Below are 13,174 nucleotides of genomic sequence, written 5' to 3'. Positions count from 1 at the left end.
AATCTTCGCAACAGTTATTGAATTACATTCAACATCAAACGTCTTCTTCTTCTTCTCTGCGCCTCGGAGGGAAAAATCCTAATTTACAAGGATGGCCGTGTGTGTTCTTTGCGAAACTACACTATGTATATATATATATAGTTTATTCTTATGCCGAAAGAATTGCAAGTTACATCGATTTGATTGGCATGAAAACAAACAGAAATCGGTGCATTTATTACAAATTGGCCTGAAAATACCCTTTTTGTCTCAATTACTTCTACAATACAATTACACAATCTCATAAGACTTCCCTAAAATGTGTGATTGAGTGTGTATTTAGTGAACTTTCTCTGGGCCTCCAGAGGGATCAGCCCTGGAACACGTGCAGATCGGCCGCTGGGAAGCCGGCGTTGGCCAGCAGCGCCGCGGCGGCGTCATTGAAGCCCGGTGGGCCGCACACACAGCAAAATGTGATGGAATTTGGCGATGTGCGCGACACCAAATCCATGGCAATGTCCTCAGAAATCCTGCCGCGATCGCCACTCCACGACGCGTCGGCGTCCGACAAGACGTGCCGCACGGACAGTCTGGCAGTGATAAAATAAAAGTCAAATGATCCGAATTCCACCTGAAATATCCCCTCCATCTGACCATTTGCTCCGCAAAACATAAAAAAGGGGCCGTTTGGAATTTTTCTATTAGCATTTCATTGATATTGCGCGCCCCAGAAATGTAGTCATCTCCCACAGTGCCTCTTTATAGTCCACCTACACCCTTATTTATGGGGCGCTCGTGTCTCTCTCTCTCTCTCACGCCCTTCAGCTGACACACATGTGTGTGTGCACGCCATTGAGAAGACAATTTCATTTTAGAACACAAAAGAAGAGACAAGCAAAAAGACAAAGAATTGACATAAAGTAAGTTTGGTGTGTTTCAATTGCTGCAAGCATGAACACATGATGTCTTCATGTCCATGTCTTAGCAGTATGTTTAAGGTGTTGACGAAATCACCACTTTAAAATAACAGTTGTATTAATTAAGAACGCTTCGGCAGAGCGTTTCATCGATTTCATCATTAAGAAGTTTTGATTTTAATGATAGAACATATCTACTATAACAAAAGCTCTCTTAACTTTTCAACTTAAAACTTTTTTCACCCCAGCGAGTATAAAATGCTGAGAACTTAATGTTAATATTTACAAAGCTAATTGTTTGGCTTTCTTTCGCTAAGACGTCAGTAATTCGGTTGATGCACTAGCGAACGTAGCGGCGACCAGTCAAAGAACTGATGCGCACTTGAATGCACAGATGGCGCATTATGTAAAACCATGACATTTCAATAATATACTTCGTGATAACAACACTCAAGTGAATTGAATAAATAAAGAACATACAAATGACTGTAAAAATTGATAGAATGACATCCTCTTATGCGTTTAAGGAAAACCGGATGAAGGGAAAGTTCATAGAAGTTAGACTTTCTGTTTTCTCTCTATATTTGAGCAGACAAAATCATAAATTTAGCGAAAACATCTGAAAAATTGGGATAATTGCTAAGAGAATTGTTTCCTTGTTAGAAACGAATTTCCTCAATTGTCCGCTGCGATCGCTGATCGATTGCATTTGATGAAAACATCGGATTTTAGCTCAGTCACTTTAGTACTTTTCAGCTAAATTAACAGCTTTTTTTTAGCAGTACAATTGGCTCGCTGGGAAATTTGCTCAATGCAAAAACTTTGAATACAACTAAACAATATTTCCGTGCGGAAATTATTCAGTGGGCAATTTTAGAGAGAGGGAAGAAAAGGGGTTGAATTTCCATTCTAAGTGCACACTTTCGAGAGAAATATTCCAAAAACTCTTAATCATCTCTCCTCGGGCAGGCGGAAGTTTTATCTTTTATTCATCAGAAAATGACACGGACTCTTTTCACCGAGCCACACGCTTAATTTCCCTTCAACCACCAGATCATAAAACAGTGATTTTCACTGTGCGAAACCCTTCCTAAATTTATTCAAATCTCCGCCGCTCAGCACGCAATTCACCTGTGATTTCACAGTCCAGAGAAAACCCATTAAAATTGCATTCACACTGCGCGGATTTCATCGAATTTTAGAGGGGAATTTGAAAGGAGTGTTACATAAATTGGATTTACCTCTTGTCCTTCTCAGCAATTGTTGTCAATTTTTCACGACACCAAATGTCCTCTTCGCGCTTGTTGAAGTACAGTAACTTGAGAAGTTCTCTGGTGTGCGGACAAGAAAATAAAAATACAGAGCAAATTGAGTTTGAAAGTGGAACACGCTTCTTGAAGCATTTGCATTTCAAGTCCAACTCACATTCTGTTGTTGCTCCTCTCCAGCAAGTAGTCAACAATGCCGAGAATTGGCGTGATGCCACTTCCGGCCGCCAGCAGGGCGACTCTGCTGTGTCCCCTCAGGCCATTCAGGATGAATCCACCGCGCGGCTGTGATACTTTCAGTCCACTGACGAGTGACTTCTGCTGCGTGACGTGCCTCGAGAGCATCCCACTGGCGTAGCTTTTCACCAGCAGCGCAATGCAGCTCACGGGACATGGCACAGGCAGGTGGGATTCTGGCACTGGTGTGTAACTCCTCGTCGCTTCTCCTCCACCTACAAATTGAGAGCATCTTCAGCGCCACTTTCCTCAGCACACCAAGGGGACAGTCACTGACAAGGTGAGACCATCGACTTTGTGATTATTCAATCATTTTTTTCTCGATAATTTGTGATTCCAATTCAAATTTTGATTATTTTATTGATTTTCCTTGGGAAAATAATCATTTTTTGGTTATTTTACTCAAATAATTAATTATTTGATGAGAGAACATTGAGTTTCCTCCAAAATTGCCCTGTGATTTGCCCCTTTGTTGCACACACTTTGCATATCGATTCAGTTTTCCCAACCACGACAAAGGTGAGGGAAGGAAAAGCATAAAAATACATGCACATAATCACAAGTTATATTACGATAGCATGTCAGAGAATGCAACATTGTGTCAGAAACTGCATTTGGTGGCAAAGAAACTCTGCCGGAACTGACCTAATTTTCCATTCTGAATTAGAGAGATAATAATGAAAATGGACAAGAAAACACTCCCTGAACCGTTACAACAGTGATCAATTTTAATTGCTTTAGCTGTCTAATTTCACACTATCGGCGATGGAAGTTGCAATGAATTTAGTCTGCCAATCACTCACCATTCACTCTGGCCGTGATGCTGACGTGATAGCCAATGGGATGGAATTGCAGAAGTCGCCGCTTGGGTCGCAACACCACCGCGTAGGAGTCGTGATTGAATTGATGGCACGTGATGGCGTCAAACTCACGCACGCCCACTTCCACATCTGTCACCCTCTTCCTGTCCATCGTGCCAAAGGACGTCCACAGAGCCGGCTGCGCCTTGCCAAACACCAACTCCACCTTGCCAGACTCCAGCGCGATGCGCGCAGCGCACGGCCATCGGACCTCGTGCGCAAACTTCAGCTGGAACAAATGCGTCGTGCGCTCAATCAGCACGCGAATTTCAATTTCCTGATCACTCATGTACTCCACGGTGACGCCTGGATTGCACAGTGACTTGGTGTAGAAGATAATCGTGAGATCCGACGTCTTCTGAATCCAGTCGAAGCGCGGAATGATCTCCACTCTGTCCGGCGATGGCGGCGCCGTTGGAGTTGGCGAAGGCGTCAAGGATATGCTGAATGGCAGACGAAAGCCACCATTTGCCGATGTTGGCGATTGTGTCTTGCTCTGGGCGGACGATGTGATATCCAGTGATTCCAGATTCACCGTCGCAACATTCCTCAATGGACCAATATAGCACTTGGCCAGCAATTGTTCATAATTAACCCAAGCGTGCACTTCTTCGAACAACTTTGTGGCATCTTTTCCCACGCCTCGCATCAACTCATCGACACCTGAAGGAAAGAGGCAGAAAAAGGTGTGAAGTTTCTGGGCCGCAAAGGAGTCTATATACTCTAGATGAAGGCACGCATCTTTAAAAATTCAAGATAATAATCGTATAGCCAAAAAAGTAAGGAGTTCTTATATGTTTCATAAATCATAACTGTCCTAAGATACTGATTGAAAAGATGCTTAAACAGCGTGAGAAATGACAATTTATCTTGACCACTGTAGAAATGTGTTTCGATTTCGAAAGAGAATAGAAAGAGATCAACAAATCGACATAAATGGGCGGGGCAAATGAGTGGGCGGAGCTTCAAACTCACCACCAGGATGAAAATCAAGATACTGCGTCACATTGTACACTTTTCCACGTATTGCAATCCACGCGTCACTCCTCTTGCAGTGCTTTGCCAATTCGGCGTGACTCACGGGCGCCACGACACCCTTCGTGCCTGCCAAATCACAGCCAGAACTCCCCAGTCGAATCCAATCCATGAGCGAATGACCCGGCTTAAGTGCAGTTTTGTTCCTCGGATTTCCTGCAAAATTACATTTCTAAAATTGCAATTCAACCTAGAAATTTATCTCTCTCTCTCTCTCTCTGAAGAATACAAATGATATAATGATAAAAGTTTACCAATTTCGTATCTCTATCAAGCTGATTACATTGGAAAAACACACTGAATTAAGTATTCTACACCAGCATTCACACAAATGCATTTTGCTGAACCAAAAGTAGGACAACGCATAATGAATAATGAATCCCCAGAATTGCATTGTGACCTTCTCTCATCGTCACAGTGACACAAGTTCAGTGTTATTTGACATCACAACCGAATCTCCACTGATTTTATGGCCTCTTTCATGAGGGGAAAACTGTGGGTTTGAGGGCAGATTGGCAAGAGTGGGGCTCGAAGTGCGTTCTAATGTAATTCAATTTAATGTCCCACGAGGTGGGCGAAATTGCGATAAACCAAGTTTATACATTATCATGGCCATGATATATGTATATATATAGGAAATAAACTTGATGCGGTGTCAACTTATTTATTCTTTACGATCGCACCTCAAACCACCGGCAAAAGTGGGGAAGAAGTGTCGTCTCAAGACGCTGAGGCGCAGCGTCATTTCAATCGTAAAATTATGAAGAAGATGACTATGTAAATTGTGGTCGCTAATGCTAATGTTATCTCCACTTCTCAGCATATTTTTATCCCTCCGCAACACCAGAAAAATCTCCCGTGAGAGGCGAAAATATTCCCCAAACCACCACCATCGCGCCATTCGTTGGAAAAGAGCTTGGCGGGCGTGAATTGTGGGTGGACAAACTTTCCTCTTAAACGCCTCAAAACTCAATTGCAATTCAGACAAGATGATGTGCGGCGGTTGGGAAAAGGAAAAGAATTATCAACTTCTGTCTGGGTATAATTTTCCAACCCTCCACAAGTCCATTCTTCGGAAATCTCCTCCAGTCGCGCGCACACTGGGAGAAATTCACTTGATCACTCACCACCCCAAAAAAAACTCCCCTCCACACTTTTCCACCCAATTTCTTATCCATTGAGACGCGCCGTCACATCTCAATTTTCTCTCAATTTCCATTGAAATCCAATTATCATCTTCCATCTCGTGCGAAGGGTGGAACTTTTACCACATTGAAATGATTTTTCGCTAAAAAACAAGAAAATTCACAAACAATTCCAACATTGAGAAAGACACGATCTTTCCTCCATTTCCTCAAGCTTCTCCAGCATCTTCTTCCCTTATCCTGTCAATACTGCTCTCTTTCTCTCTCTCTCTCTCACACTCTTGTTTTGTTGAAATGTTGAAGGTGTGGAAAGATAAACTTTTACCCTCTGTTTTCCATGTGAAAATTTGTAATTCAATGTGTCGTCAATCGAGAAGGGTTCCTTTGAGTCCTCCAAGTAGAATGATATATTCATGCCATTAAAATTCAGATTTGAGCTTGATTTGCAAGGCCCAAAATACAAATCACACGATTTTGGTGGCAAACGGATTGATTTGACTGAAAGACAAATTTTGACATTTTCCAAGTTTGGAAATGTAAAAATTAGGAAGTTTTTCCAGTTCTACACACGTTTTCAGCGTAAAACCCGAAATATTCGATTAAAGATCAAGTATTTAAGCAATGTAGTCTATTTATTGATGATTGCAAGTTCTTCAGTTCAAAAATACGTCTTATAAATTAGCAATTCCTTGAATTAAAAATGCTTTTAAAATGACTCATCTTAGATGCTCGTGTCGAAGTCAACAAGACGTGCTAATTTGGCTGCAAATAAGCTCATGATGATTGCACAAATTGCAATATTTGTGCAGTGAAATCTGCGCCAAAGCGCGCAATTATGAAAGAATGAATTGCGCGTCTCGAGTGGTCGTAATTTAATGAGAAATAAATTGAATGGGAGAAAATAAAAGGAGATGCTCTTCTTCCATTCTTGCGCTTCTTCCTCATCCTTCTGATATTCCCCACTCAGAATATATCACCAGATAAATGGGAATCTCTATTAATTTTCCGTCTTCTTCGGCCAAGTCGTGTGCAAAAAGGAGCTTCGCGTATTGTGTGAGGGAAAATGATGGCAAAGTCTTTGCGAATGAAAGTGAAAGAAAGAAAGTAAGAAAAAAAAGGCGACGATGTGAATTGTTGAGCTATATTTTATTGTGTGTCTTTGTTGCCGCAGCGCATATCCACCATGAACCATTAAGGGAAACTTTATCGTCGATTTATATGTATTTCATCTCCACTTCCATCATAATGTTAATCTCCCATCTTTTCCGGTCTTCTTTTCTTTCTACTCTTCTCGCCAAACGAATGAATTTTTATCTCTTTGACGAGAGAAAAGAGTGATGAAATGAGCCGTGAACATTTCTTCTGCCCGCCACACCTGCTACCCCATTCACCCAGAACCTTCCGCTGAGGGAAAACTCAGGCTTCCACTTTTCCCCGCCATGGGAAAAGCGATTGGGAAGACTCGCAAAATTTATCCGTCTATTTGTTTGCTCATGACTCATGGATCTTTTTCATCAAACACGCGTGCCAATGTGTGTGCTTTCGAATTCTCACGGCTCTCTGTATCATTCTCTATACATAAATATGCGTATATATAGTATATTGAGGGTTGGGGTGAAGTTGCGAATAAATGAAAAGGTGAGAGAGTGACACAGATAAAAAGGGCGCTATTGCCTTGCCTCTGTGTACATATGTATCGAGTGATACATATTTCGATTACTTCTTCCTTCTTGCTGTTTCTTTTTTGTCTGTGCTTTTCACCCACTCAGGAATGTATGTATTCTGGTGGAGGATATCTTGATTTCCTGCATATAACATCTCAGAATGGGTAATTTAACGATATTGAGAGGTAAAGAAATTGTTGATTTTATCAGGGAGAAAAAAAAATCAAATTAATGTACATTTTATTTGTATCAAAAACTCATGTTTCTTTGGCACATTGTTGATGTCTTTCCGCGGGAAAATTAGCTTGATATGCAAGGATTTAATTTAGGAAAAAAAAACACTGGCAATTCTTCAGAGATTTTCCCATTTTTCCTAACAATTAAATAAACATTTGAATTACACATTTTCCCCATACATATATAGTAAAATATTCCTGCCATTTATCACACTTTCTACACAAAGCTCTAGGATTTTGAGAGTAATTTCACGAGTGTCTCATAATTGGGATAAGATTGAAAGCATTTTCTCTCCCCAAACCATGGGAAAAAAGTGATATTAAGTGAATAATAATTGCCTCCCGATGGAAAAACTTATATCCCTTCCTCTTTAACATCATCACAATCATCATCATATCGAGTGTGGGAGAAAGCTCAATGAGTCCATCTGATGCTTTTAGTAGTGTATGTGTGGTTTTTGGGGTGTTTATGCGTGAAAAAACAATCCCTGGACCAGAAGGTCGAATTAGCGAATGTCAAAGAGAGAAAAGAAAACCCCCACATAAAAGCATTGAGGCTGAAATGTAAATAAAGAGAGCTGAAGCTTTTTTCACAAAGAAATTTTCTGTGCAAAGAGGACGATCAATAAACACTCTCGTATAAAAAAAAACAATAAATTGTGAAAATATATGCATTTAGACAGCTGTTAAAATGTGGAATTAATTAATAAATTGCGGTGAATAGACTTCAACATGAATTCTATTTTATATCCAGTCAAATTTCCAGTCAACTCAAAGAGGAAATCTCGCACTGAAATGACTCTCTGACAGCTGAAATTCGTATTAAATAAATTCAATCCATTGCCTTGCAACGCGCCTTCTCGTTTGTATTTCATTTGTACTTTACACTAGCGCCACCGGGCGGTCGCCAATATAAGCTATGAAATCAGTAAAGTTGCAACGAAGCGTTAATTCCAAATTTGACTCACAAATAGCAGAGCAACAACTATTGCGCATCATATATATGTACTTCATATCAAATCCCCTTCGAAACATATTACATGCGAAAAACTTTAAGCCCCAATATTCCAAGCACGTTTCATGGTGCGCTTAAAAGTTTCGCCATCCCGAACTATCCTCGCATTTTGAACACAAACAATCAGAAAGTTCAAGGGCCATCAAATAGAGGATGAAATTGACGATGAGCTGAGCAGAATATAAGACAGAAAAACAGATTCTCAATGCATGCATTCAAATTGATCTCAGCACTTTGTGGCAAAAATCTCTGCCGGTGAGGAATAAGAAGTGAAACGAAAAAAAAGGTAATGTGAGTGAAAAAGAGTGTTGGAATGAGATGAACAAGACACAAGCAATTTGTGGTTGTGGAGAGTAAAAGTCGAAAAAAGCCCCGAAGCGTCTTTCCAAAGACTTTAGTTCGTGAACCATAAAATAAGATGAGAATCAGAATTAGAATTGAGTGAAATCCAGGTCACAGAACGTGAACATCACGACCAGAAACTCACACACAAATTTGTTCGATGATCTTTAGCAAATTTCGGGGGAATTTCAGAGAAGGCACAAAGTTTTCATGCAAAATGCCCCGCAATGAGAAATCACACCGAATCGCAGGAGAGCCCAAAGCAATTTGGCCTTCAATGTTCATTAGAGCAATGACGCCTCACCATGAAGTTACTTAACTCATTATATTGGCCTGAAAATCTCCAACCACATCGCAAACAGACAAGAATCCATTTTACACCCTCTCTGACTCACATATTTTGCATCAAATCTCCGCTGTTTGTGTGTGTTTGTGAATCCCTTTTATCAGCTTAATGGCCCGAATTCATCTATAGTGATGAACTGCAAGGCAGTAAAGGTCAAGAAAAGCCGGGCTGTATTTTGCAGAGGCTGAGAGAGTGCGCTTTATCATCATCAGCCATGCTCCATTTCCAGAAAATCAAGTTTTCAACAGTGTTTTTATCATAGCAAAAGGTCACAACGCAGAGGTCGGATTATGTCATCGTTAAATTCCAGCAATTGTCGTTCGATTTTTTTCTCTCTCTCCTCTTTTGAGACTCTCTTAAAAGCCTTTTGCAAAATCTCTCTTTCACTCTTCATCCACAACCATCAGCATGGGAACTCGTGCCAGTGATTTTAGGTTTAAAGAGAATGAGAAGCAGTATTGGAAATCATGGAGCATTTTCAAGTCACACAAGAAGTGTTAAATTTGTGTTATATTGATTTAACACACACGCCTTTGTTATCCTGAGTCAGACATTTAAGTCTTTGACTGAGAATTGATTCATTGCAACAATTATATGATAATTCATTCAACATTCAGCAGTTAATCAAAGGATTTTCCTGAGAATAATCTAAAAAAGCTTATCATTGTGAGTGGAATTTCCATAAAAAGCTTCCTTCCTTCCTCCCCAATGGCGAGCATTCAGCCACTCTCATCACCTCCCACTTTTAGTCCATTTCGGACTTTGCATTGAAACTTAGGCAAATCCAGTGACTTGAGCGCTGAGATTCAGTCTTCTCGTCAGTATCTTGTGAAGCCTCGTGGAGTGAGGATGTCCCGTGTGATCTACCTTGTGGCTCTGGCCTCTCTGGCCGCTCTCTCAGCCGCCCAGAGCACGGCTAAGGTCTTCTGCTACTACGACAGCCGCGGCTTTGTGCGTGAAGGTGAGTTTGACCTCCGTCCAATTGGTCACACACTAAAAGTGCGCCATCAAATGCTTGCTGAATATTTTATTGATTGCGCAACAGTGAAAAATCATATTTTGCACATTCGTGCAATTTTTCACTGCACACAAAAGACAATGAAAGAGTGAGAATAGTGAGTCAAGATTTAATCTACAAATGGGAAGATCAATGTCAAGGAGAAAACCGCAATTATACTTCCGATAAAATGTGCTAAAGACCTTCGAAAATTGTTGTTGTTGATTAAGTGCTCATGGGCCTCTTAACTTAAGAGATTTTTGTTGGGATTTCTCTTCCAGGACTGGGCAAAACCAACCTGAATGACATCGAACCAGCTCTTCCCTTCTGCACGCATCTGGTTTATGGCTATGCCGGACTCAATGGCGCCACAAACAAGGCAGTTTCCCTAAATGAGAATCTGGATTTGGATCAGGGCAAGGGTCATTATCGTGCTGTCACGGCACTCAAGCGAAAGTATCCGGGATTGAAGATTCTCCTGGGCCTTGGCGGCGGAGCCGACGGTGACAGTGGACAATATCTCACTGCCCTGGAGTCGAGTGGAGCTCGGATTTCCTTCATCAACTCCGCCTACACACTGGTGAAGACGTATGACTTCGACGGTCTCGATCTCTCCTGGCAATTTCCCGTGTTGAAGCCCAAGAAGATTCGCGGCACCTTCTCATCATTCCTGCACAAAATCAAGAAGCCCTTCACATCTGACGGACCCGTGGACGAGAAGTGGGAGGAACACCGTGAAGAATTCACAGCTCTCGTGCGTGAGCTGAAGAACTCCTTCCGTCACGACAACTACCAACTCACACTCACCGTTCTGCCCAATGTCAACTCATCGCTGTACTTCGATGTGCCGGCGATCATCAACAATCTGGACTACGTCGTTCTCGCCGCTTATGACTTCCAAACGCCCGAACGCAATCCCAAAGAGGCCGACTACGCAGCGCCACTCTATGAGCTGCCCGAGCGCAATCCCGAGAGCAATGTCAACTACCAAGTGCAACTGTGGCTGGGCCAGAGAGCGCCAGCCACGAAGGTGGTCGTTGGGATTCCCACATTTGGTCATTGCTGGAAGACAGACGAGGATTCCGGCATCACGGGCGTTCCACCCTTGCGCACTCCCAAAGAGGGCCACCCCGAGGGACCCCAAGTCAAAATTCCCGGCCTCGTGACCTACCCCGAAGCGTGCGCCAAGCTGCCCAATCCCTCAAATGCCCACCTCAAGGGTGAAGATGCGCCGCTGAGGAAAGTCGGCGATCCCACAAAACGCTTCGGCACGTACGCTTTCCGCGTCGGTGATCCCGATCGTGATTACGAGCACGGCATGTGGTGCACCTTCGAGGATCCCGACACGGCTGGCAACAAGGCTGGCTACGTGAGAGCCAAAGGCTTGGGCGGAATTGGTGTATTTGACCTCACCTTCGATGACTTCCGCGGCTCGTGCTCAGGTGACAAATTTCCCATTCTCAGGGCCGCCAAATATCGCTTGTAAAAGCAACAAAAGAGCATTTTCCAAGGCTACACCAATTCCCCAGACGCAGCTTTTGTATTTCTATTCCCTATAATAAAAGTTCCCCAGACTAGATTTTTTAATTGTGAAGAAGTTGAGTTTCCTTGACTTGAGAAAGCCAATCAGCAAATGTGATAAGCTTTGAACTTGAACTTGATATGCGGGGAAAAACTGTCAGTGTTTTTGTGATTAAAGAAAAAGAAGAGAAAAATTCAACTTTATCGCATGTAAAGCTTATTTTTCCATCACAATTTACGTTTATTTAGTTATTTAGTGCATAACATCATGAAATGAACGACAAGAAAATGTGAAAAAGTTTGGTAATCACACTGTTTTCTATCTTCCATATACAATTCAATCAATCGTAGAATTTCTGTGCTGAGTAACAACTTTTGATCTCATTTAATTCCTTAGCAAATATTAATTTTCTTTTCCTTCGTTTTTCAACTGAAACAGCCTGAAATTCATGATAAAACCTGTCCTTTTTTCTCATTTTCTCCTGTTTTTTAATATTTGCAGTGCTTCATTGAAATGTTGGTTTTTCATCGCATTTCACCTTGCTAATTTTTTTCACGTGCCTTTTTGCGCAAAAGAAAAAAAAATGTAAACAACGCCGCGCGAGAAAGAATACATAGAATTTAACCCAACTTTGGTGTTTATCCCATTAATTTGAGTGCCACGGAAGGCATAAATCCCCTCAACACTGTGATAATATTTGTTAAACTTCTTTGCAATATTTCTTGGGCAGGAAAAAAAATCAATAATTAATTTCATAGAGCAAATTTGTATATAAATTCATACAATAAGATTTCTTCTTCAATTTCTTTGTAAACACACACAAGCTTTCTTTATTACAGCATTTCTTGCTTGCGCCATTAAAATTATCAAGAAGAGGATACATTTTTTTTCTCTTCAAGCTCAGTGAGAATATGTACAACAATTTCTCAAGTTCTGAAGATATTTTTATATACTTCCGCTGTGGAAGGAAAGAAATTTTTCTCTCAGACGAGAAAATTGATGTCATTTTGTGTCTCACACACTCAAGAAAAGTCTATTATTGTTGCAAAAAGGAACATGTAAGAGACTTTTGTGGTTGAACACAAAAGTGGAGAGAGAGAGAGACTTCCTCATAAAATTGTGGTTTAAGTTTGACGAGAATTACGTGCGATGCTTCGGGAATTCATCTGCGTCTCTTCCTTCTCTCCCTTCGTGAATGAGGTCAATTTATTCATGTGGGCGGAAATGCCGCCCATCCTTCCAGATAATCACTAAACAATAACCTGTGAATGGGCAAAATTCACTCTCCCTCCGGCAATATCGCATTTCTCCGAATGAATTAATGGCTATTATAATGCTTCGACGGAATCAATTTGTGCGGTGTGCGTCTGTGCTAAGCACTTTAATTGACCAAAACTAATCAATCTTTGGACAGCGCAGAAGAAGACTTTGTGTGCAAAATAAATGGTATTTTGGGCTGTGAAAGGAATGATTTATAGACGACGGGGTGGACAAATGTGTTGTGGTCACAAGGAGACTGCGAATCTCCCATTTATCAGCACAGTGCCATCCCATTGATCCTGACGCGCCAGTGGCGCCACCACACACCCCTGGAGATATGCAAAGTGGTTA

The 13,174-nt window shown here is 41.5% G+C and overlaps 2 protein-coding genes across 7 annotated transcripts in view; one reads left to right on the top strand and one right to left on the bottom strand.

Moving 5' to 3' along the window:
- Positions 1–130: 130 nt before the first annotated feature.
- Positions 131–13,174, bottom strand: part of LOC132256315 (cytochrome b5 reductase 4) — a 31,687-nt gene continuing 18,643 nt past the window's right edge. For all 6 annotated transcript variants that reach the window (XM_059752664.1, XM_059752660.1, XM_059752662.1 and 3 more), the window contains 5 exons: positions 4,237–4,452; positions 3,205–3,924; positions 2,322–2,616; positions 2,138–2,227; positions 131–569 (listed from right to left, as the gene is read on the bottom strand). In XM_059752664.1, coding sequence (XP_059608647.1) covers positions 350–569; positions 2,138–2,227; positions 2,322–2,616; positions 3,205–3,924; positions 4,237–4,452 — 1,541 coding nt within the window. In that variant the 3' untranslated portion in view covers positions 131–349. The remainder of the gene's footprint in view (positions 570–2,137; positions 2,228–2,321; positions 2,617–3,204; positions 3,925–4,236; positions 4,453–13,174) is intronic.
- On the top strand, positions 9,846–11,761 carry LOC132256317 (chitinase-like protein Idgf4). Its single transcript, XM_059752666.1, has 2 exons — positions 9,846–10,005; positions 10,323–11,761. Exons 1-2 carry the CDS (start codon positions 9,894–9,896, stop codon positions 11,525–11,527), a joined length of 1,317 nt encoding a protein of 438 aa, XP_059608649.1. The 5' UTR covers positions 9,846–9,893; the 3' UTR covers positions 11,528–11,761.

The sequence above is a fragment of the Phlebotomus argentipes genome, unplaced genomic scaffold (assembly GCF_947086385.1).
Source record: "Phlebotomus argentipes unplaced genomic scaffold, Phlebotomus argentipes genome assembly contig_5, whole genome shotgun sequence".
NCBI lineage: Eukaryota > Metazoa > Arthropoda > Insecta > Diptera > Psychodidae > Phlebotomus > Phlebotomus argentipes.
This window is presented reverse-complemented; position numbering and strand designations above follow the sequence as displayed.